This window comes from Lagenorhynchus albirostris, chromosome 4 (assembly GCF_949774975.1).
Source record: "Lagenorhynchus albirostris chromosome 4, mLagAlb1.1, whole genome shotgun sequence".
NCBI classification, from domain to species: Eukaryota; Metazoa; Chordata; class Mammalia; order Artiodactyla; family Delphinidae; genus Lagenorhynchus; species Lagenorhynchus albirostris.
The window spans coordinates 21,785,630-21,813,503 of NC_083098.1; the positions used below are offsets into that span (position 1 = coordinate 21,785,630).

The 27,874-nt window shown below is 39.7% G+C and overlaps 1 protein-coding gene and 1 long non-coding RNA gene across 2 annotated transcripts in view; one reads left to right on the forward strand and one right to left on the reverse strand.

Annotated features, from left to right (window-relative positions):
- Positions 1–37: 37 nt before the first annotated feature.
- On the reverse strand, positions 38–27,831 carry LOC132519202 (uncharacterized). Its single transcript, XR_009540116.1, has 3 exons — positions 27,710–27,831; positions 23,409–23,449; positions 38–323 (listed from the first exon to the last, which is right to left on the reverse strand). It is a non-coding gene; the product is annotated as an uncharacterized LOC132519202 (long non-coding RNA).
- The window catches only part of SCOC (short coiled-coil protein), a 37,705-nt gene continuing 10,062 nt past the window's right edge, over positions 232–27,874 (forward strand). Inside the window, exon 1 of the mRNA XM_060147119.1 lies at positions 232–301. Within this exon, the coding sequence (XP_060003102.1) occupies positions 232–301 (70 nt within the window). The remainder of the gene's footprint in view (positions 302–27,874) is intronic.

Genomic DNA, 27,874 nt, shown 5'->3' on the forward strand with positions numbered 1-27,874 from the left:
GTAAAGGTTTGTAACTCTTTAACTTGGGTCTCTAATCATTTCCGGTTAGGTCCACAACACGCACTAAGAACTCCTCAGGTGGAAAGCAGGAAGAGGGTGGCTTGTGCAAGGATCAGATAGCACCTACGTGGGCGCTCATTTATTAATTATTTAACAAGGGCGATCACATGAGAGAACTGCCGTTCCCCCTGCCCCCATTTTTCTCACTAACAGGCCTGAAAAGTGAACAAGATGGACGGGTCCAGCCAAGAGGAAGAGGAGGATCGTACTTTCACCAACATTTCTCTTGCAGACGACACAGGTAAGGAAGAATCTGATGAATTCTGAAACATAAAATTCAGCAACTGCTCAGCTGTTTTTTAAAACTATAGTTTTTATTGTTTTTATTATAATGGTAAAACATAGTCATTGTAGAAAACTTGAAAAAATATAGCTACAAAAATAAAAGCAAAAAAATGTTTAATTAAGAGCTATTTTTCTTTTTCCTTTAAAATTAAGTGATTATTTTAAAGGTTCTTGTGGTTGAATTACACGTACTTTAAAAAATCAGTCGACAAATAAAAATATAAAACGTTTATTTCCTAAGAGCTCAGGAAACATGACCTCAACATATGTAAAGTGTATGTTATATATATAAAATACAGACGCCCCATTTATATTACTTAGCACCAGTTTGCCAATATGAAGTCAGTGATGAGAGAAGACCTAAAACAACCTAGGATATTATTACCCCAATTTGTTCAATTATAGTCCACTACTTCTCTATTTCGTGAAATAATTTTACCATTCCTGAAAAATGAACTAGAATGCAATTCGCTTTAAAAATTACTGCAGAAAATGTCCGGTTTTTAAGCAAGGACAAAGTTTGCTGAATTCCACACAAGAGAAGGAAAAAGAGGGGAGCAGTGGTTCTAAAACGCTGATGGAAGGGATAACTATGGCTCATTGAACATCCGAGAGAAAACAGACACTGCTGAGTGGCACAATGTTAACTAGAAACACTTCAAACCTATAAGCAACTACGTCGTGTGTGTGTGTGTGTGTGTGTGTGTGTGTGTGTGTGTGTGTATGTGTGTGTGGGGGGGGGGGTTGGTGGCATTGTTTTGTATCCAAGTTCCCTTAGCACAGTCATAGAAGCCAGCAAGACTGCAGCTAAGCAATGGGGGTTCCTGATTCTGATTAACAGAGCAGAACATGAATATTTAATATCAATTGCTTTCATACAGCCACGCTTCTCCACTTTCTCCCTAAATGCTCAGATTCAAAAAGCCTCTTTCTAAAGTGTGGCCAATTAGCCGAACTGCCAGCCAGCCAGAGCTAAGCTTGGCCTCCTGGCACCGCGTAAACATGCTGGGGGCTTTGAAAATCAAACAGGCGCATTTTCAGCCTTTACAACGCGAGGAAAAGTACAAGGTCCCCGGGCTGTTGAAGAAGTGGGATACCGCTGGCCTTCACATGCTCCCATCAGGGCGTTTTAGAAAAACGACAGAGCTGCAGACGGCAGCGAAGCAAACAAAGACCTGGGAAAACCTGCTCCTTAGCTCGTGGAAGACACGATGAGCTCTGAGCGTGCGCGTGGGGAGTCCTATATGCCGTGGGCGCGTGCGGTTCCTACAGGGCGCTGGCTTGCTCCGAAGACGCCCCCGCCCAGGATTCTTTCTCCCTTGTGACGTGGGCTGGGCCTGAAAGCTGATGCTCGCTGAGGCTGAGAAGGAGCCTTTGTGAAACAGATGACTTTCATCCAGTCCTTGGCACCGCCTCATCCCTAACCCTCGGCGTCTCATCCTCTGCCGCCCTCGCGCTTCCAGGGCCCACAAAAGCAGAGGAGGGCGGGGATTTGAACTCAGGTGTCTAATCCAAGGTTGTCAACGGTTTGGAGAGGGACACCGTCGAAGTTGTTAGCTAACCGAATGTGAGGCCGGCAGTAGGCGTGGAATAAAGTGATAAACTGGGACGGGGTAAGCAGGATGCCTGGGTTGGTGGTGAGCTGTCGCAGCCGAGGGAGGGCTTTGAAGGCTCCTTGCTCGCCCTCAAGATCTCCTCATCCCTGGGCAGACGAGTCACAGAATCTTGGGGCACCAGGGGCCTTCAGCGATGGTCCAGCGTGGTAACCAGCAGTGGGCTGAGGCACTAGCTCTGATTCGTGCTGCTTCAGCTTTCCAAGACGGCAAATAGAAATTGCTCAGGTACTTGTAGCAGGAAAGAACTGAAACCCCATGTTCTTTGGCTTTTGGAGATAAGTGTATCAATTTGATGTGGCAGTACTGGTACGCTCTTGTTAATAAGAGGTTCTTGGTCTTTGATAAATAAAAATGGGAAGACAAATTATGATGAAGCAAATGCAGCTTGTTCACAATTTCACATTAGATTGACCTACATTTCTTTCAATAACATCTATTTCCATGCTGAGTTTCCTGCTGTTAAGAAGGAAAACTTAAGAATGAAGTTTTAAAGAAATTGAAATTTCTTTAAGCCTAGGTGTAGTGTTTTTTTTTTTTTTCAAATGATTACTAAGTTTTAAGGCCACAAATACTTATTAAGATGTTTGGACCTGAATACTTAATTTGTGGAACTGTTTGGTATTTCTCTTGGCCTTGGAGAACTGTAAAAAAAAGTAACTTAAAATGAAGGGCACCATGAACCAAGGTAGTTTGGGAATCTCTGGTCTAAGCTGTACAGTTGTTGCACTGGCCTCCCTTCTGGGTGACAGACACACAGTGCAGGACAAAGACATTTGATAGTATTGATCTGTCCTTCCTTCCTGTCTTTCTGATCCCCTGGCTTTGATGCTACCACAGTTCTCAGGTTCTCCTTTAACCTCTCCTCATCATTCTCAGGCTCCTTTGGGAACCCTTTCCTACAAGTCTTTCCCCAAGATTCTGCCCTTGGCCTGCTTTCCTTCTCTCTCTGGTTCCACGCTATATACCAGTGACTCTAAAACAGCTTGTAAATTCAAACACAGTTAGGGCCAAGCAGTGTATTTGTGGGAAAGAGACAATGGTATATCATTGTTTATTTCATTCAGTTTCCAAAACAAACTATTGAAATTTCTATGCTCATTTCAGTTTATTAGGTTTCTCCATCATGTATCTTTTCTTTCTTTTTTTTTTTGTGGTACGCGGGCCTCTCACTGCTGTGGCCTCTCCCGTTGCGGAGCACAGGCTCTGGACACGCAGGCTCAGGGGCCATGGCTCACGGGCCCAGCCGCTCCGCGGCATGTGGTATCTTTCTGGACCAGGGCACGAACCCGTGTCCCCTGCATCGGCAGGTGGACTCTCAACCACTGCGCCACCAGGGAAGCCCTGTGCATTAATTTTGTATGCTGCTACTTTACCAAATTCATTGATTAACTCTAGTAGTTTTCTGGTAGCCTCTTTAGGATTCTCTATGTAGAGTATCATGTAATCTGCAAACAGTGACAGTTTTACTTCTTCTTTTCTGATTTGGATTCCTTTTATTTCTTTTTCTTCTCTGATTGTTGTGGCTAAAACTTCCAAAGCTATGTTGAATAATAGTGGTGAGAGTGGGCAACTTTGTCTTGCTCCTGATCTTAGTGGAAATGGTTTCAGTTTTTCACCATTTAGGATGATGTTGGCTGTGTGTTTGTCATTTATGGCCTTTATTATGTTGAGGTAAGTTCCCTCTATGCCTACTTTCTGGAGGGTTTTTATCATAAATGGGCGTTGAATTTTGTTGAAAGGTTCTTCTGCATCTATTGAGATGATCATATGGTTTTTCTCCTTCAGTTTGTTAATATGGTGTATCACACTGATTGATTTGCATATATTGAAGAATCCTTGCACTCCTGGCATAAACCCCACTTCATTGTGGTGTATGATCCTTTTAATGTGCTGTTGAATTCTGTTTGCTAGTATTTTGTTGAGGATTTTTGCATCTATGTTCATCAGTGATATTGGCCTGTAGTTTTCTTTCTTTGTGACATCTTTGTCTGGTTTTGGTATCAGGGTGACGGTGGCCTCATAGAATGCGTTTGGGAGTGGTCCTCCCTCTGCTATATTTTGGAAGAGTTTGAGAAGGATCGGTGTTTTCTCTCCTCTAAATGTTTGATAGAATTCACCTGTGAAGCCATCTGGTCCTGGGCTTTTGTTTGTTGGAAGATTTTTAATCACAGTTTCAATTTCAGGGCTTGTGATTGGTCTGTTCATATTTTCTATTTCTTCCTGGTTCAGCCTCTGAAGGTTGTGCATTTCTAAGAATTTGTCCATTTCTTCCAGGTTGTCCATTTTACTAGCATATAGTTGTTTGTAGTAGTCTCTCATGATCCTTTGTATTTCTGTGCGTCAGTTGTTACTTCTCCTTTTTCATTTCTAATTCTATTGATTTGAGTCTTCCTCCTTTTTTTTCTTGATGAGTCTGGCTAATGGTTTATCAACTTTGTTTTTCTTCTCAAAGAACCAGCTTTTAGTTTTATTGATCTTTGCTATCATTTCATTCCTTTTTCATTTATTTCTGATCTGATCTTTATGACTTCTCTCCTTCTGCTAACTTTGGGGTTTTTTTGTTCTTCTTTCTCTAATTGCTTTAGATGTAATGTTAGGTTGTTTATTTGAGATGTTTCTTGTTTCTTAAGGTAGGATTGTATTGCTATAAACTTCCCTCTTAGAACTGCTTTGTATGCATCCCATAGGCTTTGGGTTGTCATGTTTTCATTGTCATTTGTTTCTAGGTATTTTTTTATTTCCTCTTTGATTTCTTCAGTGATCTCTTGGTTATTTAGTAGTGTATTGTTTAGCCTCCATGTGTTTGTATTTTTTACCTATTTTTTCCTTTAATTGATATCTAGTCTCATAGCGTTGGTTGGTTTTTACCTTGCTCCTTCATCTCTGTGTATTTCTCTGTCTTCTCATTTTGCTTAACTTGCTGTGTTTGGGGTCTCCTTTCCACAGGCTGCAGTTTTATAGTTCCCATTGTTTTTGGTGTGTGTCCCCAGCATGTAAGGTTGGTTCAGTAGCTTGTGTAGGCTTCCTGGTGGAGGGCACTGGTGCCTGTGTTCTGGTGGATGAGACTGGATCTTGTCTTTCTGGTGGGCAGGACCACGTCTGGTGGTGTGTTTTGGGGTGTCTTTGAACTTAGTATGATTTTAGGCAGCCTGTCTGCTAATGGGTGGGGTTGTGTTCCTGTCTTGCTAGTTGTTTGGCATGGGGTGTCCAGCACTGGAGCTTGCTGGCCATTGGGTAGAGCTGGGTCTTAGCGTTTAGACTGAGATCTCTGGGAGAGGTCTTGCCAATTGATATGACGTGGGGCTGGGAGGTCTCTGGTAGACCAATGTCCTGAACTTGGCTCTCCCACCTCAGAGGCTCAGGCCTGACACCAGGCCAGAGCACCAAACCCTGTCAGCCACATGGCTTAGAAGAAAAGGGAGAAAAGAAAGAAAGAAAGAAAGAATTTTAATAAATAAATCAATAATATAAAATAAAATAATTAAAATTTAAAAAATTTTAAATTAAAATAAAAAAGTAATAAAGAAAAAGAATGCAACCAAACCAATAAACAAATCCACCAATGATAACAAGCACTAAAACTATACTAAGATAAACATAAAAGTCAGAAACAAGTCAGTCGCAGACAGCAAACCCCAAGTCTACAGTTGCTCCCAAAATCCACTGCCTCAATTTTGGGTTGATTCGTTGTCTATTCAGGTATTCCACAGATGCAGGGTACCTCAAGTTGATTGTGGGGATTTACTCCACTGCTCCTGAGGCTGCTGGGAGGAATTTCCCTTTCTCTTCTTTGTTCCCACAGCTCCTGGGGTTCAGCTTTGGAGTTGGTCCCACCTCTGCGTGTAGGTCGCCCTCATGCTTCTGTTCCTACCCAGACAGGACGGGTTTAAAGCAGTGGCTGATTAGGGGGCTCTGGCTCACTCATGCCGGGGGCAGGGAGGGGTACAGTAGTTATAATATGAATGTGGGGCGAGCCTCTGCTGAGAGGCCGGCGTGACATTGCAGTAGCCTGAGGCATGCCATGCATTCTCCCGGCGAAGTTGTCTCTGGATCATGGGACCCTGGCAGTGGTGGGTTGCACAGGCTCCCAGGAGAGGAGGTGTGGACAGTGACCTGTGTTTACACACAGGCTTCTTGGTGGCTGCAGCACCAGCCTTAGTGTCTCATGCCCGTTTCTGGTGTCCTCACTGATAGCCGCAGCTCGTGCCCATCTCTGGAGCTCGTTTAGGAGGTGCTCTGAATCGCCTCTCCTCGTGCACCCCAAAATAATGGACTCTTGCCTCTTAGGCAGGTCCAGACTTTTTTCTGGACTCCCTTCCACTAGCTGTGGTGCACTAACCCGTTCAGGCTGTGTTCACGCAGCCAACCCCAGTCCTCTCCCTGGGATCCGACCTCCGAAGCCCGAGCCTCAGCTCGCAGCCCCGCCCGCCCCGGCGGGTGAGCAGACAAGCCTCTCGGGCTGGTGAGTGCTGGTCGGCACCGATCCTCTGTGTGGGAATCTCTCCGCTTTGCCCTCCGCACCCCTGTTGCTGTGCTCTCCTCCGTGGCTCCGAAGCTTCCCCCCTCCGCCACCCGCAGTCTCTGCCCGCTAAGGGGCTTCCTAGTGTGTGGAAACTTTTCCTCCTTCACAGCTCCCTCCCTGAGGTGCAGGTTCCATGCCCATTCTTTTGTCTCTGTTTTTTCTTTTTTCTTTTGCCCTACTCAGGTACGTGGGGAGTTTCTTGCCTTTTGGGAAGTCTGAGTTCTTCTGCCAGCGTTCAGTAGGTGTTCTGTAGGAGTTGTTCCACATGTAGATGTATTTCTGATGTATTTGTGGGGAGAAAGGTTATCTCCACGTCTTACTCCTCTGCCATCTTGAAGGTCCACCTCTGTAATATATTTTTATTACTCTGAAATCACGAAGTGTGATGCCTCTACCTTTGTTCTTTTTTTCTCTCAGGTTTTTTTTGGTTATTTGGGGGCTTTTGTGGTTTCATATTACCTTTAGAATTGTTTTTTCTATTTCTGTAAAAAATGTCATTGGGATTTTGATAGGAACTGCGCTGAGTGTGTAGACTGCTTTGGGTGGTATGGACAATTTAACAATAGTAAAGACTAGTACCCTGAAAATTACAAAACAATGATGAAAGAAACTAAAGAAGATACAAACAAATGGAAAGTCATCATGTATCTTTTACATATAGCAGATATTACTCTTAATATGGTTTATTTCACAGTGATGTTTCAAGTTTAATTCTTTCAACAAGGACATGGTTGGTTTGCACATCAAATATATGGGAACATTATTAATTTCACAACATCATTTTCTTTGAAACACACAGTCCTCTTGGACTAGATTTCTTTTGCTACTTTTGATTAAGAGAACTAGAAAAGTTTACTTTTCTTTTAACTCTACTGTAAGCAAGGCAACAGCAATTGTGATGATGAGACAGCAACCAACGCTGAGCCTCTGGGCCAGGCGCCCAGCCAGGTGAGGACTGAGGCTCCTGAAGAGCATGTGCCCTGCTCAGAGAGCCAAGCTGCTTCCCACTTCTAGCTGACTGCTGTCATGAAAGAATGGAAATGCAAAAAAGCACAGTTTTCAAGAGACACCAAAAATACAGGGGTTTTTTTGGTGCAACTTCCTGATTCTTCCCTGTTTTCCACCTAATGCTAATTTTAAAAACAGTATCATGGAAGTCCAAACAAAACACATCTGCAGGTCAGCTATGACTGCAGAAGAATGTATTTTCAGACTTCTGTTCTCAAATCTTTATCATTTGTCTTTATCTCTCTTCTTAGTTTCTGATTCATAATCCAACTGCTTGCTAGAACCTAGATATGTCCCAGGTGTCAAATGAACTCATCTTACCCCTTGGGCACCCCATAATCTGCTCCCATGTAAGATTCATAATTTTAATGAATGGCCGCATCATCTACCCAGTTCCTAAAGCGAGAAATTCACATGTCGTCCCATTATCATTTCTCACAACCCAATCAAAGCACTGATTCCTGTTGACTTGACCTTGAAAATGTTTCTCAAATTAATCTGGCCTTCTCCAATCTTATCACCACTTCCCTGATCAGGCCCTCATCATCTCCCACATAAACCACAGCATCAACTTCCCAACTGTTCTTCCTATTTCAATTTCTATCCCTTCACATCTCTCCTCCACACTGCCTATATCACTCCCTCTCCCTGCAGAGACGGATCGATGCCTTGCATCCCCTGCTGGCTGAAGTCCAAGACACTTAACGTGGCATTTAAAGTCTCCCTCTTCCTGGCTCTACCTATCTCTTCAGTGTCATTTCCTGCCACAAAGTTTGGGCTCAGTAGGAAACACTTAATGTTCTATGCACATGCTGTCTATTTCATGCCTCTGGACTTTGCTCATACTGCTCTCTTTGCCTGGAATAACAAAACTCACCCTTTCTTGCCTGGCTAATTCCTATTCATCCTTTAAGAACCCATCCAGGCATCACCTCCTCCAGGAAGCCTTCCTTGACCTTCCCAGGCTGAGTAAGGTTTCCTTTCTCCTTTCTGAGAATGCCAAGCTTATCTCTACCTATATTTTTTCACAGCATATTATACTTGTATGTATATGGGTTCCTTCCACCAACAGACTGTGAGCTGCTGGAAGATGGAACCTGGGTTTTAAAATGTCTGTACTTCTGGCACCTAACCCAATGTCTGGCACCTAATAGACACTCAAAACATTTTGGCCAAATAATTCTGATTGAGTTTGTGTGTACACTGGGATGAGGGCCCCTAGCTGAGAATAGACTCCTAAGGTCAGCTTTCCTAAATCATTTCTAGTTTTAAGAGTTTCTTTCCTATCTCCACTTCTGGGTCATTTAGTTCTGCTTTCAGAAAACATTTATTGAGCACCTACTATCACTTGCCAGGTAGTAGACAGGACCTGGCTATTTGGAGAATTGGCTCAGAGTAGTGTGGCAGAAAGGGCTTGAACTTTGGAGTCAGAAATGCCTGGACTTGAGTCTGTTGGACTTTTAGCGAGTTATGTAACATCCCTGAGCCTCAGTTTCCTAGGTCATGAAATGATCATAAGAGTATGTCTCTGAATTGTTTTGAAGATTAAATGAAATAATAAAGGAAGCTTCCTGAACCAGCCTGGCCTACAGTAAGTATTCAGTACGTTTTAGTTCCTCCTTTGCCCACTTCAAAGAGATCACACACAAGTTTCTTAAAAGGCTCCAAGATTTGTCAACATTGGCTGTCATGGTAACGGCAGCGCCCTGTGGATGCTGCTCTGTAAGCGGGACTGCTGATGTCTTCCTGATAAAGAGGCTTGTGGTAGAAGGGGGCGGGGCGTGGATACGAACAAACCCTTTAAACAAGAGCATGATTCTCTTCTGATACAAATAAGACAGCTCCTCTTTTTCCTCTTCATCCTGGCCCTCGCCTCTTCCCTGCCAATATTCTTCCCACCACTGTCCTCCTTTATGCCTCAGCCTCCTTCCTGACTCTGCTCTCTAAAATCTCTCCTGGATAATAGTCAAAGCTGCTTCTGCATCTGTTTTTGGCATCCCAACTAGCCCTCATTGTAAGGTGGTAATAAGCTTCCTGGAGAAGTGGTACAATTGTCGTGTGCTTTTATTTGGTACCTCTTCCTACCACCGTTTGGAAAATGTAACAATACCCGCCTCGTGCCCTGCTGAAAGCGGTCTGGGTTTGAAAAGCTTTCAGAAGGCCATCTGCCATCCCCTCAGCCAAGCAGCAGATCAGACACGACGCCCTGCATTAGTTAGCACTCCAAGTAGAAGGTATCAAGGGCCTGTATTCCTTTTCATCTCACCCTCCATTATAATATGGGCTAAAGAAGGAAACATACTCGTGGCTACCCAGCTGGGAGACACACTGAGTCACAGCAGGAGTCTTGTCCGAAAAAAGGGAGCAGGCTTTTCTTTCCTGATGGTGAATGGAGCCAGTGTTTGCAGCCAGCACCACGCTCCAGCATCCCCTGCACTGCTGGTAATGGCTTGACCGCGTTACCCTGGACCTCATGGGAGGATATGGTGCTGATGACTCCCGGAGTGGAGGCATCCTTCAATAAGTACACAAGGATGAGGTGAGGGTTGGTCGCATGTGCTGGTCAGGAACAGTGAAGCGCTCCCTGCTTCACCTCAGTTTACACCCTCCAATGAATTTGGCCATGAATATTAATTTAAAAGATTATTCAGACATACTTAGAGATGCCAAAAGAGATCACCTCTAGAATGGTACAAGTGTTTTTGTTTTTAGTGGCTTGAACAAGGGTGTTCATTGCACCAGCAATGGCAGAAAGTTTCAGCAAATCTTAATTGGCATTTGGGATCCATATAAGTATACAGAATGTCATTGGCCAAGTGAAATAGCTCTTCCTGTAAGCTGAAGGTAATATGGACAGTGGCATTAGGAATACCTCCCCTGGCCCAGCAAAATGCCTTTAGACTTAGCAGAAGAGATTCAATAAGAAAAAGGAGATTAACTCTGCTTCTCAGTAGCTTCTGAGAGTGCTATGACTCTGGGCTCACTAATGTATCGCTAGAAATTGTAAGTGCTCTTTCTGCGAAAAAAAAATCTTCCATCAGAAGAAATCCACTTAACTGAAATAAAACAATCTAGCATAATGCAAAAACTAGTTTTAATAAACAAGCTTAAGAAACAGAATGTTAGGGCAGCATCTAAATATTCTCAGTAATCTAGATTGTTCTCTAATTTTCTCATCAAAACGTAAGTATTAATATTTTGACTCTTCCCTTAAAAGACAAAACCATCCATCAATCGCCTTGTATCAGTAATGTGTTTTTTCTTTATTAGATCAACAACAACAAAAAAGGGAGTAAGAATGTTTTACGTTAAATTTATATGAAAGCCTTCGTAATTGTGCTAATTTTTTTTCCTAGAGAAAAATCCAGAGGAGATTCAAAAGATCAAGGGTGAATTTGATTTACCTGAGCTCATGAGCTCATGAGCTAATGAGATGCTGACCTTCCCCACGTCTTTTTCCTGTCAAGAAGGGAGCCAGGGGCTATCTTCCATCATGGGGACCTTCATTTCAAAAAGGCTTCTATTGGATTGGATCCACTTTGGACACACTTCCCCTCACAGCCCTCCAGCCTGCCTGACTTGTTCCAAATTTGAGGGTCAGAGCCTGGTTTCCTTAGACACTTGGGGTTCCCCTGAGAGATTCTTTGAAGGTTCTCTTTGAGCCTTCAAACAGAATCTGGAGTGTAGAGAGAAGGAGGGTGATGCTTAAAGAGTAGGGCAGACTGGAGGAACCAGCTTCAGCTGTGCTCCTCAACCCTAGGAATGATGTTTAAGTGATTCAAAAGCTCTCAGTGACCCTACAGGAAACAATATGTACTCCAATCACAGAATCAGAGTTGTTGTAAAAGCTGTTTCAGAAAGACATGTTTTGCTTTCACGGATAGGCTTTAACCTTCATTTTCAATCCTTGAATTTGACATTGGAGATGGGAGTCAGTGGCAGCCCCCATGAATGGTCCAGGAGAATAGTGAGCCTCCCTTGCCAGCTATTTTTTTACATCTTTATTGGAGTAAAATTGCTTTACAATGTTGTGTTAGTTTCTGCTGCACAACCAAGTGAATCAGCTATATGTATACATATATCCCCATATCCCCTCCCTCTTGAGCCTCCCTCCCACCCCTCTAGGTGGTCACAAAGCACAGAGCTGATCTCCCTGTGCTATGCAGCATCTTCCCACTAGCTGTCTCTTTTACATTTGGTAGTGTATATATGTCAATACTACTCTCTCACTTCGTCCCAGCTTCCTCTTCCCCCACTGTGTCCTCAAGTCTGTTCTCTACGTCTGCATCTTTATTCCTGCCCTGCCACTAGGTTCATCAATACCATTTTTTTAGATTCATATATATGTGTTAGCATACAGTATTTGTTTTTCTCTTTCTGACTTACTTCACTCTGTATGACAGACTCTAGGTCCATCCACCAAACTACAAATAACTCAATTTCATTTATTTTTATGGCTGAGTAATATTCCATTGTATATATGTGCCACATCTTCTTTATCCATTCATCTGTTGATGGACACCTAGGTTGCTTCCATGGCCTGGCTATTGTAAATAGAGCTGCAGTGAACATTGTGGTACATGACTCTTTTTGAATTATGGTTTTCTCAGGGTTATATGCCCAGTACTGGGATTGCTGGGTCGTATGGTAGTTCTCTTTTTAGTTTTTTAAGGAATCTCCATATTGTTCTCCATAGTGGTTGTATCAATTTACATTCCCACCAACAGTGCAAGAGGGTTCCCTTTTCTCCACACTCTCTCCCACATTTATTGTTTGTAGATTTTTTCATGATGGCCATTCTGACCAGTGTGAGGTGATACCTCATTGTAGTTTTGATTTGCATTTCTCTAATGATTAGTGATGTTGAGCATCTTTTTATGTGTTTGTTCCTTGCCAACTTTTTGTTAGAGCGACCTGAATCTTCCCTCCACCAGCCTCCCTGGGATGCACACAGCCAACAGTCACCCCTTTTCAGCCCTTACTGGCTTTCTTCCCCATTTAATCATTGCTCGCTTGTTTCTCCACACACACATTTCATTGTCAGCTTAATGACTTTGGCTCAGACTACTTGGCTGTGCACATGCCTGGTTCTCTCCTCGCTGGTAGCATGACACGAGTAAAAGTGGAAAAAGCTTGCATTTTAAAACACATTCGTCCTTTCTTATCCCCCCTGAGAATCTTCACTACCTTTTCCAAGCAGACAAAAGACAACTATTATTCCTTCATCTATGTGAATATTTTGCTTTCATTTGCATTCTTGGTGAAAAGGTTAGTGGGTTTCTCTAAGGTCATGATAACTATTTAGAAAGCTTTGTTTATAAAAGTATCTAGAAGATTTTTTTTCAACACTGTTTCTTATCCTTTTTAATTTTAGAATTTTAAATGGCTTGAGTTTCTTTGTGCTATGACAGTGTTCCTCAATGTACAGTAGATTCCTGTCCCTTCTGCTTTAAAATAGTGTAAAAACAGAATTTCTGTAAATACAACGTAGCTGAGAATGAACTTGAGGACACGGGAAGGGGGAAGGGTAAGCTGGGACGAAGTGAGAGAGTGGCATGGACATATATAAACTACTAAATGTAAAACAGATAGCTAGTGGGAAGCAACCGCATAGCACAGGGAGATCAGCTAGGTGCTTTGTGACCAGCTAGACGGGTGGGATAGGGAGGGTGGGAGGGAGATGAAGAAGGAGGAGATATGGGGATATATGTATATGTATAGCTGATTCACTTTGTTATAAAGCAGAAACTAACACACCATTGTAAAGCAGTTATACTCCAATAAAGATGTTAAAAAAAACCCAGAAAACACAGTTGATATATAATTTGAGCAAGTCACAGTTAGCAATGATGGTTGGCCCCTAAACACTAACATTTTCAGCCAGTGCCTCTCTGTGAAATACTTAGTGATCGTCAAACACACAATTGCCCAGGGAGAGCCTATGTTTCAAGGAATTTCTCAAAGAATAGTACTTGTAGAATATTGCCTGCTAACACAAACAGTAACTCCTTTATTGGTCCATTTTGTAAGTGGGGACATTATCCATTTTCCATAGTATGTAATCATTTGACTGTAAAAGGAATTAGGCAAATTCACAGCTAACTGGTCATTTTTGAAAAGCAAACTGTATGTTTAATATTTCTGTCATGTTCCAATGATTACATTTTTAAGGGATTCTTTTTTTCCAACCTTTTGTTTTGGGGTGTGGGAGACAGATAATCTAAAGCAGACATTGAAGAAATATGATTAGTCACCTGTCACTCTAATTTTCCTATAGGTTCTCAATTCTGGAGACAATTAGGAAAATCAGTTGGTTTCTTTAGAAATCCTGGTGAACTCTTTGGATATTTGATACCATCTAAAAAATAACCCACATTCATCACAAATAAAACTAAGAGAGTCACAAAATTAAGTATTTGGAGTGAGCCCACATTCTATTAACTAGTCATGTGTCTCTTAGATGAATGTTAATAACATTTATTGAGAACTTAATACGTCCCAGGTGCTGTGCTCAGAACTTCACATTCATTATCTCATTTAATCCTCACAAATAGCATGTGACAGACATTATTATCCCTGTTTTTGAGATTGAAGACTGGGGCTCAGAAAGGTTTAGGAACTTGTATGAAGCAGAGCTGGGATAGCAGCCCAGGTCTGAGTGACTTCAAAGCCTTCATCAAATGACAGTGCATCAGGACAGCAATTACCAGATTGCATAACTGCATTACACTGACAAGGTGGAAGCAATAAGGTGCTTTGCAGACATTGAACGATGTAATATGGTCCCTTAGTTATGTTATGAGGTCACTGTTTCAAAAATGTAATCATAGATTCAGAGGGCAAGAGAGCCCCAGAAGCTCTCTAACAATATTGGAGTATGCTCAGACAAGAAAGGTAGAATATAAAATTGTACCTATGTTGTTATTACAAGCATGTAAAAGTAATTTATGTATATGGACTAGGATGGAACGAGAACTTGGGAAAATGTATTTACTAATGTGTAGGGATTATGTTATTACATTTTCATGTTCTATTTATACAATAATTTTTTTCTTAAAGGTAAGATTAACAGAGGTTTTTCTGATATATAGAAGAAAGATATTAATCCTAACATGAGTGCTGATTTTGAGAAGCATGTGAAAATACCAGTGCTAGGATTAAGGACACCTATCAAAACATCACTACTGCCTTTTGCATTTTTAGTGACGCATTCAAAAAGTTGTATTAGGAAAATAAAATGTAGAAAGTGGTAGATTTGGCTATAGGACACACCAGGAACAGAGGGTGGGGAGAAGGGGAGATAAGACATTAAATTGTAAATGCCACCCTTCAGCATAGTCATATCTTATTTGTTTAAGTTTTATTTTGAAACAATCTCAAGTGCCAAAAACTTGCAAGCATGTGAAGAAGGATCCTTTCTTCCCGAATTATTTGAGAGTAAGTTGCCAACTCAATGCCCCATCACCCCCAGACACTTTAGTGCGCATTTCCTACGAACAAGGACTATCTCCTTCATAATCATGATACAACCAACAAAGTCAGGAAAATGACATTCATACATTACTGTCACCTCATCTTCAAAGTACATTTAAGGCTCACAGTTGTCTTGATAATATCCGTGACAGAAAAGGCACCCAGCTAGAATCATACATTGCATTTAGTTGTCATGTTGATTTAGCCTCCTTCAATCTGGAACAATTCCTCAATCTTTACTTTTGTAACCCTGATACTTTTAAAGATTATAGAGCAGTTAGTTTATAAAAGGGTCCTCAATATTGATACACTTGGCAAGAATATCAGAAGTGATGCTGTGTTTTTCTCATTGCACCCTATCAGGTGGTACATAATTTCTATTTATCCCTTTACTAGTGAGGTTCACTTTGCCCCCTTGGTTATGGTGGTAACTTACTCCTTTTTCTTTTAATAATAAGCAAGTATTTGGGGGGTGGGAGATATTTTGAAACTGTGTAAATATTCCATTTCACATCAGACTATTATGTATGTATGTATGTAAATCAGAATAGACTCATGGTTTCCTAATTTATTGAGTGGGTTAAAAAATCCTCAGCGTGCCCTTAAAGAAGGAGAAGAGGAAGAGCTACCTACTATCTTGAAATCTTTTATATGTAGTATTTTAATCAAGCATATATGGATTCTCTTCCTACTGCCTTGAGTTATTAAAATTCTCACTTACACTCACTTGATTTCTTCTTCTCTTATAAATTAGTCTCCAAAAGAGAGATAGGAAAGAATGACCAACAAGGAAAAGTTGCACATTCTTTTGTCCATTCATCCACTCAACAAATATTTAATGAGAGACTACTATGTACCAGGTTCTCAGTTCAGGCTGTCACTTCAGTGTGTCTGGTTTGAGCCTCAAGCGGTGCTTCCCCTGCAATGAATGGCCACCACGTGGATGGTGGGTGTAGACAGCACGTGTTCCTATTACCATGTGTCTGGGCTCCCCAAAGTTGTTAACCTTAATTCCTCTCAGAAGATGGGATGTTTATAAGCCAAACACTGCTATTTCCACATGGACCTCAAATTCAGGATTCATGTTAGGGTTATGATCTCAACTTCCACATACCAGATGGGCCATGTTGACAAAAGGGTCAAGATACAGAGCAGAACTGTCTCTGTCATTTCACTAGACTACTTATTGTAACTCTTCCTCCTACGTTTGTTTTAAGGAAAACACCATCATATTCGGTCTCATTTTCAACATTCTAATAGAGGTTGATCCATTGTAGCATCTTTAATTTGTTGTACCTCATGCCTTCTCTTTTTTCTCACATCTTCCTTATTCCCTCCACAAATTTTAAAATCCACTCTGTTCTTTGTATTTACCTTGACTTTTCTCCCTCTCAACTGACGTCTCTGGTCTTGTTTCTCCCTTCCCTGCCTCGTTCTACCTCCCTCTTTTCTACCTTCCCTCCTTCCCATCTATGCTGTCCTCACATCTATGCTGTCCAAGGTCCTCTTCCTATTTCCTTCTTCCTAATCTCATGGCCTGACCTTTGCACTTTTTGCTCCTCTGGTCCAGGAGATGAAACAATACTTCACTAGTCTGAATTGAATGATTTTGGGGAAAAGTTTTAGTTTTATAATTTTAGTACATGGAGAAGAAGTCTTTAGCTCAGATAAATTTAGGTTTAAGCACATATAATTTGCACATTACAATTATTGCTGCTAAGTCTATTAACCATTCACAAATAAATATTGCTTCACAGGCTAGTTATTTCCCTTATTATTCATTTATGGAGGATGCCTTTTCCTTAGGCAACAGTGCGTAATAATTAAGTTTCCAAGCTCTGTAGTTGAAGGCCCTGAAATCAAGTCCTGGCTCAGCAAACTGTGGTAACACTGGGCAAGTTATTTAACCTCTCTAAGCTTTAGTTTCCTCTTCCATAGCATGGGGATACCAAGTACCTACCTTCTAAACATTTTGTAAGAATTAAATAAAATAGTTCTTGTAAAACTGTGGGGCACCTGGTAAGTGGGGAATAAATGTTACATATATTATAAATATAGTAAAAATACTTGTGATGTACAAGGGAAAATTCTCTACAACTAATACCCTTGACTAAACAAATGATTTTTGAAGTTTGTAAAATTGTCACTGCTAATATGCAAAAACTAAGCTCAAAATATGAACTTTGGGTTGTAGTTAGCTAAAATCCACCACAGTTCTTTATTGCTCCACCTGAAACAGCAGTTCATTTTCTTTTTCTGTCACCACCTCAGTCCTAATAATCCCTTCCCGAAAATTCCATAAGCTTTATGTATTTAAAGATATAAAAGGTGAACAACTTATGGTTAGGAGGCTTTAGAAACCTTTTTCCATCAGCTTGGTGACTGACCTAAAGGGGTTTACAGATGTTCTGGTCAACACATAGGACTCTTCCAGTGAAATGTCACCATGAGGTAAGCCCTTCCCAACCTCAGTGGATTACAAGGCAGGGAAACCACATCAAACCCAAGTGGTGAGAGAAGCACTCAGTGCTTCAGGAAAGACCTATAGAGTCTGGGAGATTCTGGGCTCTCTACACAGTGGTATAGTGTCACCAACCTACAAAGTCTAGGTCCTGGAATCACCATTTTAAGAAGGCAAAGTTACTGTGGAAGGGGAAAATCTTTCCAAGAAAATTCTTTGTAAGGAAAACATACAGAAAAACCAAAGCAAAACAAACAAAACAACTAACAGTTCAAGCTATTGAGTTCAAGAAGAATTAAATTCAGTGGATTTGGCCATCAAATAGGCTGCAGCTCAGAGCTAGGAATTTGCTCTAAGTTAGAACTTTGGAACCAGGACTTTCTTAGTCAAAGTTATACAGTTTGAGGTTGTTTTCTGAGGGAAGGACAAGGGTGAACAGGCTAAATAATACAGTTTTCAAAAGTAAGTCTTCTGCTAAACAATGATAGCTTTTCTCAACCAGGCTTCCTCAAAAGAACCTTGGAACATGGAAAAGGATCTGAGTGACTACTTTCTCAATTCTCTCAGGGATGACACATAAGAAGTACCTTTCTAGATGCAAGGGGAGAATTGATTTTATTTCATGCAATGAATACCTTAGGTGGGCTTAGTTCTCTCTCAGAACCTTGGGTGAAAAAGGGCTGGTGTCTGATAGGGTAACCCACCGAGGTGGCAGAGTTGCAACATGGTACTATCATTTTCCTAGAACTCGAGACTAAAAATCATGGTCATCTTGGACCCTTCCTTCACTTTTATCTTCCATGGTTGATTAATCTGTTAACACATCCTGCTTCTACTTTTTTAAAAATGTTTACGGTAATATCCCTTCGTCTCCTTTTCCACTGCCTCTACCACTCATGACTGAATTTTATAACAGTCATAGAATCGTATAACCTAGCCTCTAGGAATATCAGTTTTCTCATGTGCAAAGTAAAGATAATCACAGTAAACTACCTTATAGGATTATGGTAAGGACTGAATGAATTATTTTATGTTCAGTGCTCAGTACAGCACCTTACAGATAGTTGGAACTCAGTAAATGTTAGCTATTACTGTTGTTATTATATACGCCTCCTCCTGTAGTGTCTTCCTACCGATTCACTCTGGATACTTAGTTCTCCATATATCTTTCTAGAAAACATGTCTCTCACAACCTTAGGAATCCACTGGATCAAATTCCTGCCTGGCTTTCCATGTCTTCCTCAGCTGATTCATTCATTCACTCTTTCATTTATTAATTTTTTCCAACTTACTTCCTACTACCTCCAAACACATATCATTCAGCCATTCATTCACTATGTTTATATTGCATCCCTGTTATGGGCCAGGTATTGGAGATACAGAAAGAAATGAAGGGAGAAGCACTGACAACTCTTGTAATAATTGCAGTTGGGAGAATATCAAGTCTACTAGTCAGAAGGTCTCTCCATCATGTCCCTACCCCCAGATGTGTTCCTAATCCAGTCCCACTCTCTCTCTTCTCTCCAAAGTTCTGTCATACTTAGCACCACCCTGCTTTACAGTTGTTCTAGCTAATGTGGGTTCGATATGTCTTACCAACTAGATTATAAATTCTTTGAGAGATGTCTGTATTCTCTTAAGTGAGCAACACGTTAGGAGTTCCAATGATACTTTTTGACTGAGACTGACTCATTGATTTTTATAGGGTGCAGAACACATATATCCTCTACTGGGTCCATAGTTTCAAAATGTAAATATCTTTAAAATGGGTAGTTTAGTGGAAGAAGGAGAACTTATATTTCTATCAGTTAGAATATGTATTCACTTGGACCGAGAGCTCTTTGATTTATTATAGCTGATGTTTCTGGCTATTAATAGAAGATTAACTAGTACCTGAGAGGTGTATATTATTTTGTATTTTTCATTATTTTGTATAGAATCAGAGAAATTTCCTAAATAAATTCTTTGTTTTGATTATTCTTGCTGTATAACATACCCCAAAACGGCAACAACCGTTTTGTTTGCTCGCTGTTCTGCGGCTCAGTGATTCAGGGGGGTTAGCTGGGCAGTTTTCCCTTGGGGATCCCTGATGCCGCTGCAGTCAGATGTCAGCTGGGCTGCAGTCATCTGAAGTTTGAAAAGAGCCTTAGACTTATTAGACTTTTAGTTCCACCCCTGAGGTGAGACTTCAGGCAAGTCATTTTGTTTCTCTGGGTCTCATTTTCCACACATAATGAAATAAAACCAACAAATCCTTTCGAGAGCTCTTTCAGCTCAAAAGTTGATTCTATGAAATGAGAAAAATGTTTGGATATGAACAGCTACAAATAAGTCATTGTGCATAACTAAGGTCATTCTACAAGTAGAAAAGGTTACTACATGAATGGAAAACACAGGATTGATATAAGAAAGATCTTTTGTGGTGAATTATCAATAGAAACTGATCTTGAATCAATTTTGCCACTAGAGGTCACTAGCGTACCATCTCAAAGAGAACATACGCCATCAAGTCACTAGCAGTTCCCTCTCTCTGGCCCCTAAATGTTGTTCATGGTGTCTTTTAGTGTATTCTGAGTATCTCCCGACAGCTGCCAGAGACATAAGTTATGATGAGGTGACATCAGTTGTCACTCTAGGTGATGGTTCATGTGTGCCTAATGTTCTGTAAGTGTGAAGAACCACCACTTGGACCATAAGGAAAATGACTTCTTTGGCTTTGCTGCCCTCTCACTGGGATGTGTTAAGGGGCAGTGAGATAATTTGATAGAAAGTCATGTGAGCTCTGAAGTGAAAAGACACTGTGGAAATACTGTGTCATCCTCTAATGCAGCATAGATTGTCTGATTTTCATGAGACAGGAAAAGGAAGGACCCAAAGCAGAAAATTCATTCATTCACTCATTCAACCAGTATTTCCAGACACACATGTAGACACTGTACTGGCAATTGGGCTGCATTCATGAAGATCAGCTGGTTCTTCTTCAAGGGATTTAAGGAATCGGGTATAGGAGGGTTTCTATTCCGATACTCTCAGTACTCACAGACCACCAAGCACTCTAAATTCCCATGTCTGCAGGTGGTCACTTGCAGAATGGCAAAACCAGTGGCTTTTTTAAGCTGATGATACTTTTCTGAGGTGATATTAAGAGTAGACTATACACCTTTGACATCAAATCCAAAACTAAACCACAGAGGTACATACCAGAAAATGTTAAAATGCTGAGTTGGGTTGTGGCCAATGATGCTTGTTAGAAAATATACTAAAACGTATTTTGACATAAAACTTTTTAAGTGGGAGAAACAATGCTCTAAGTGAAATTAATGCCCTGAAACATAAAGATCTATAGAGATCACCTCTGAAGAAACTTCTGTGAGAAGGATGGACTCCAGGATGCCTCTGAAGGGCATATCAATTTTCTCCCCAAATGAAAATTACATCCTATTTACTTATAACTTGCTTCATGCTGTGCATAAAGGAAACCTACTTCAAACTCCAGAACTCACAATTCTACCATCAAGGATGAGTAGCAAGGAGTCCTGGGCTCTTTCCATAACTTGAGGAGTTATTTCTTCTACAGCTTTAAGGGGACTTGAACTGTTTAAATCAGTTGTCATCAGCGTTTAGACAAGACACAGAGGCCATATCTGAGCAGGATGGGCAAAGCCCCTATTCCTTAGCAGCAAGGTGTTCTCTCGTTTTCTGCCCTCATTAGCAAAGAAAAAGAAAGGGAGCCTGGCTGGATCTCTGCTTCAAGTTGGGGAAGGCTTGATCTGCTTTTGCTGTGATGGGTGTTAGTAATTATCCTGGCAATTATTAATTTTAACCGTTTGTTTTCAAACAAACTACAGACAGCCTTGTCCTTCCTTCTGATTGTTGCAAAGTCTGCTGGAATAGCGGGAAAAAAAGGGTAGGGGGAATGTTACAAAATATGACTTGATTTATCTAAAAATGTATTTACTATGATTATGCCATTGACTTCTATCAATACTAATGTTTCTTCAAAGCCAGCTAGTGTAGTTTTCTTCCTTTTTGACTGATAGGCATCCCACCAACACTTTATGAGACATTTTTTCCTATTTCCCTCGAGATAATTGTATAAGGAAGGAGGAAGGAAAATAGGAATTTGTCACAAACTAAAGAGGTTAGAGGTTTGGGGGAGGGGCAGTCTGCCATGGGCCCTGAGTGTCACTGCATGTTCTTGCTGGTTTGCCAAGAGCACAAGGACCTGCCTGACCTTTATTCAGGCCGTTTCTGAGGGTGTGTTTGCAGAGAGCAACTCTAAGGGATGAAGTAATGCCTTCCCCTGGTTGAAGAGCAAGCTTGCTTCCACTTGCCGTAAAAGCAATAGCTTCCCTGAGCTCAGCGTTCCTCCCTGTACAATAACCCTCTGCGTGTGCAGGCATCTATGGGGGGCTTGGGAGAAATGGGAAACAGAAGCAAACCAGCATGAAGTTCACGCCGCTGTGAGTAACAGAGTCCTTGGACTCTGACGCAGGCATGTCACGTCTTCTCCCAGCATTCACGAACTCATACTAGGCTAACTTGTAAGCTTGCGCGCTGTGTAAAATCCCAAATCCTGACACAGCCTGACAGAGGAACTCTCCCAAGTTGATTATTTAGTGTAAACAGTTACCAGGGAAACAGAAAACTATGAGGATTACGTTTGTGCATCAAAAGTAAGAAAATCCATCCGCAGCCCAACATTTTAGAGACTTGCTAGCAACTCATGTGCATTCTTTTTATGAAATCTTATTTCTTGCAACCCTGACTCCTAGGCCCTTCAAAGAATCACTTTGTCTTATTAAAACAGAATCCCCTTTATGCTCCAAGAGCCCAATGATTAGTCTTGATTTTAAAGCAGATTATTTTATAAAAATTTAGTGGAACAGGTACTCAGCTGAAATGATTGATAGTGGTAGATTCATGTGTAGAGAATCACAGAAACCCCAAATCACAAAAGCTAAAATGGAGTGGCTCAAAGATAACTAACTCAGGAAAGCTCTCAGATGTTATGGCAGGTACGGTGCTAAGGGCTGGACTGTCAGACACAACCAAAGCATCAAAGGTTGACTCTTAAATATGGGGAACCAACTGCTATAACTCACTGGTAGTGTTACTTGATAAATTCCTCAGTTATTTTATACAATATTAGAGAGGCAGAATTAACTTTATCCCAATCCCTCATTTGAGGAAACAGGGGTCTATGGTAAAGTGATTCATCCCCCATAACCTTACAGTCAATTTCAAATATCTGAATATGCTACAGCATCTAGCTCTAAGGAACACTAAAGTAACTTTTAAACTAGGAAATATATGAAGAATTGAATGAACACATATAGGGTGAGTCAGAACTGGAACCCAGGTTTCCTCTTCTTCAAACCAATGTTTACTGCACTGTTGACAGACCAGGGTTTTCCAAACCAGACATTTGCATACCAACATTGCAATTTTTGCCATATTAAATTAACCATTTAATTAACATCACTTTTGAACTTAGCTTTGTTCTAAACAACAACATCTGCAAACTGAGGGTTAGTTGTATTATTCATATTTTTCTATTATGATAAAATATGTAACTATTCATCATGTTCAACCAGAGCTATAAGCGTCAATACTTGGGAAACACTGATTAGACAATACTTTGTCTAGAGAAAAATAAGCATCAAGACTGCACAGAATCATTCCTTACTATTTTCATTTTTGTCAAGAAGTTCAAAGCTTGATTCCATGGAGACCCTGAAATCCTTCTGAATTTTCATCTGAGAAGCACTAAAAATACACTGGTAATTTCTTACATTTTCTCTATTGAACAGATGAATGAAAATGATTCTGTTCAAATTAGCCAACTATTGGTTATTATCAGGAAATTATAATCTTCAGAAAAGTATACAAAAACAACTTAATTTCCAAATAGCAGTAGAGCATACTATTAAGTCTAGTCTTGAAATCAAGTTTCCACAAGCAGAAAATATTCTTTACTCACCAAATTCAGGACAACATTCATTCTCCAATGAATTCAATAACCTTTCAAGGGAAAAAAATAAGTAAAAAGGAAAATGTGAGTTCTTTTTTAGGAATGAGATGAAACACATTTTGCAAATTAATGAGTGTAAAGTAGGAGAGAACACACCTGGTTACACTTGAAAGTTATCAAAATGCCTCCATTTAGCATATTTCACTTTAAAATATCCACAGTATGTTTAGATCCCTCTAATTACTGCAAACAAGTTAAAAGTTTTTATGTGCTTGATGAGAGTATATCAGACTAGAACATCAAAACAACCTTGGAGGTTCTCTATTTTTTAATTTATTATTTCTTCCTCACATAATATTTTGTCTTGTAACAATAGTTTTCCATTTGGAGTTCCCCATTCTCTATGAAGAATATTTTAATTTGTGCTTTCATTTAGATGGTTTATAATATATGCACCTTCCAGATCACATGAATATCCATCTTATAATCAAATATTTCTATACAATTTCAGTGGTTCCTACTTGTACTTGAATGTTTTTCTTATTCAGAAGGGAATTTTGTGGCTATTTTTAAACGATTTTTTATTGAAAAATGTAACGCAAATATGAAACACCATGTAAGTAAATAATTTAATGAATGTTCACTTCATGACTAGTTTGCCAAGGTTTCTACTCCCTTTTTATAATCACTTGGGTATACTGTTCTTTCTTCTCACCTTTTTGCCATTTCAAGAATTTTTTTCTATTCATCGAAGGACAACTATCAGCAACACTGTTTTATCCAATTTGCAACATTTTGTGAATGATATGCTTCTGCTAATATTATGGTTACCTTTTTGTGTGTTATCTTCTTCAGATAGCTTGTCTAAAGACTTCCTTTAAGTTTAAATTCTCTAGCAAGATATATGTTTGATTCTGAAATTTTAAAAAGTTGAATGCTCTAGAATTACCATATCCTACTTATAGTAATCATTTTCTTGCATTTTAAAAATAGTTTTATCATCCAAGGGTGCATTCAAAATAAACCATAGGTTTTTTGGGTCTGTTTTTTAAAATGTATTTTAAGTGTCTTTTTATCTACAAGTCTTCTTTCCATTCTTTTTTCTTCCAGTGTGATTTATTTGTTAAAGGGCTTTGTTTCTTGTTATTTGTTCTTGTCCTGTTGTTTTGTTCCATTGTCAGATTTCGCTAAGCTTATCCAGATGGTAGACTTAACATATTTCTCTGTCCTCTGTATTTCCTGTTAAATTTCTAGTTTATGGACTTGATTAGGTCAGGCTGCATTAAAAAAAAAAAACTTTCTTTGCAGGACTATTTCATAGGTGGTTTTCTCATATAAGCATTTAATGGTAAAGAAATTTCTCTAAGCACTGCTTCATTGCATCCCACAAATTTTGACATGTTTACATTTATTGAAAATATTTTCTAATTTCTCTTGTGACTTCTCTTGTGACCCATGGTGTCTTTAGAAGCAAGTAGTTTAATTTCCAACTACTTGGTTTTCTACAAATATCTTTTTGTTACTGCTTTCTAGTTTAATTTCTTTGTGGGCAGAGAAAATATTTTGTTATGACTACAATCATTTAAAATTTGTTGAGGTTGTTTTATGATAGAATATGGTCCATTTTGGTGAATATTCCATGTGCATTTGAAAAGAAGACAAGTTCTCTAGTTATTGGGTGGAATGTTCTATAAATGTCAAATGGGTCAAATATGTTGATAGAAGTTTTTATTCTGGTCTTTTATATCAACAATTTCCAAATTTGCCTGCACTCTGTTGAAATCACCTTTGTAAATTCTAAAAATATTCATGTCAGTATCCCACCCTAGAGACCATAATTTAATAAATCCAGGATGTAGTCTGTTCTTTGGAGTTATTAGGAGATTCTTAGGTGATTCGAATGTGAAGGCAAGCTTGGGTCCTGGGTTCTTTATCCTTACAGATTTTCTGTATACTTGTTTTACAAATTACAGAGAGGGGAGTGATGAACTTTCCGACTATTGTTGTAGGCTAGTTTCTTATTTCAGTTCTATCAGTTTTTGCTTCAGTGCCACTTTGTAGCACTGTTACAATTTTGCATCTTCTTAATGAACTGACCCCTTTATCTTGTTTTAATATCAATCCCCCTGATTACTAGTGAAGGTAAACATTAAAAGAAAATCTTTCTGACCACTCAGTTTTCCTCTTTTGTGAGTTTCCTGTTTATGTTATTTGAATATTTTTTTTATCTTTGTCAGAATTCTTTACATTTTCAGAGCTTTACTATATTATTTCACTCTGTGGCTTGCTTTTAACTTGACATAAAATGTCTTCTCATCTGTGTATAAAACAATCAAAATTTAAAATCTTTTCCTAATGAATGACACTGTTTTGTCTGGTTTAACAAATCCTTCTCTACGGTGGTATCATAAAGACATCTGTGTTTTCCTAAAAGTTTAGAGTATTTTCACATTTCACATTTACTTCATTTGGAATTTAATTTTATTTTTGGTGTGAGATCAGGATCTAATTTCATATTTTTATACGAATAGCCAATTTCACTAAAACCACCATAATTTGTCTTTTATATAGCCAATTAACAAAGTTACTGTGCCAATTTTACTACCAAGAATAATGAGTAATAGTTTTTCCCACAACCTTACCAACATTTCTTCCTTACCAGACATCTTTATTTTATACCAACTTCCAGGTACAGGAACTTGCTTTTCTAACTTTCTTTTTGTCTATTCTTGTGTTAATATCGCATTTTTAAAAGTTGCTTTTAAAACAGGATTACCATATGATCTAGCAATTCCAATTCTGGATATATACCCAAAAGAACTGAAAGCAGTCTCACAGAGATATTTGCACATACCACGTTCATAGCTGCATTCATAATAGCTAAACGCAACTCAAGTGTCCACTGAAGGATGAATAGATAAACCAAATGTGGTATATACTTACAATGGAATAATATTCAGCCTTAAATAAGAAGAAATTCTAACACATGCTACAACACGGATGAACCTTGAGGATGTTATGCTAAGTTAGTCACAAAAGACAAATACTGTATGATTCCACTTACATGAGGTGCCTCAAATAGTCAAATTGATAGAGCAGAAAGAGTTGTGGTTGCCAGGGACTGGCAGTAGAGGTGAATGGGGAGTTGTTTAATGGGTATAAAATTTCAGTTCTGCAAGATGAAAAGAGTTCTGGGGATTGGCTGCACAACAATGAGAATATACCTAACACTACTGAACTGCACACTTTAAAATGGTTATTTAAATGGTAAGTCTTTTATGTATATTTTACCCTATTTAAAACTAACAGGAAAAAACAACCCCCCCAAAACCTGTTCTTCTAGAAAAAAAAATCTGCATTTAATAGTTCTCTTAGTCTTTGGTGTTCTGCAGTTTCACCACGATGTGTCCAGGTATAGAATTCCTTATTTTAATCCTGCTCAAGAATAAGTGCTTCTTGAATCTAATTCAAATATTCCACAACCCTGAAAAATTCTTAGTTATTACTCTTTAAATACTGACCACACCCATTCTCTCTAGTCTCTCTTTTTGACACTCCTGTTAGATTTATGTTCAATCTTTCTTATTTCTCATGTATTTAGCTCCTGCATTGCATTCTAGTAAATTTTCCTCATAGTGTGTATCTTAGTTCTAGTCCAATGTATAGATCTCAAACACTGAACGGAAAAAATTCTTATCTATTCCTTAAAAAAAGTAAGGCTCTATGTTGGCAAACTGTGCTAGAAGTAGAAAGTCAAGAGACAGGTGGACATATGACTTATTTCTACAACTCAGGAGTATGTGCCAAAGCAGAAACAATAATATTCAAAGCCAGCATGCTGCTTTGTGTCAAGTGCTAGGTACCTGTGAATGGTACCCAGCCTGATTACATTACATTCCAAAGCCTGGCACACAGCATTTCACACTGCGTCTATGACCTTGCGCAGGAAATTTATTTACTCTTAAGCTTCTTTCTGTGGGTTGCTGTGAGGATCAAATGGGATAAAGTGAGCAAAAGTGCTATACACTAAAGTAGTATTAAGGTATTTTCTCAATTCTAAAATATTATTAAACGGTCCGGCGCATTATGGATTTTAAGATAGTTTGGGGAAGATGAGGAGAGGAACAGTCCGTTAGACGTACACTTAAGAGACTTCCGATTTGGGAAATTAAAAATATGGAAAAGTCTGCTTTTAGAACTGAAGAACCAGGGTACTTTCTCTGTTATGTCCACACACGTCCTTTTCTTGAATTTGAATGATTTCTCTCTCGCCCAGTGTTAGGTTTTACCAACCTCCAGGTTTTACCAACCTCCTTCCTGACAGCTGTCAGAATTTTCCACAATTTTCCACACTGGATTTCTTGACCCCATTTTCACGGACCGGCTGAGACTGAGGAACTGCCTCGCTCGGACTGGCTTTCGCACGCTCAGCTTAGCTTCTGTACTGTCATTGGCTGTTGCTCTTCCCGGACCCG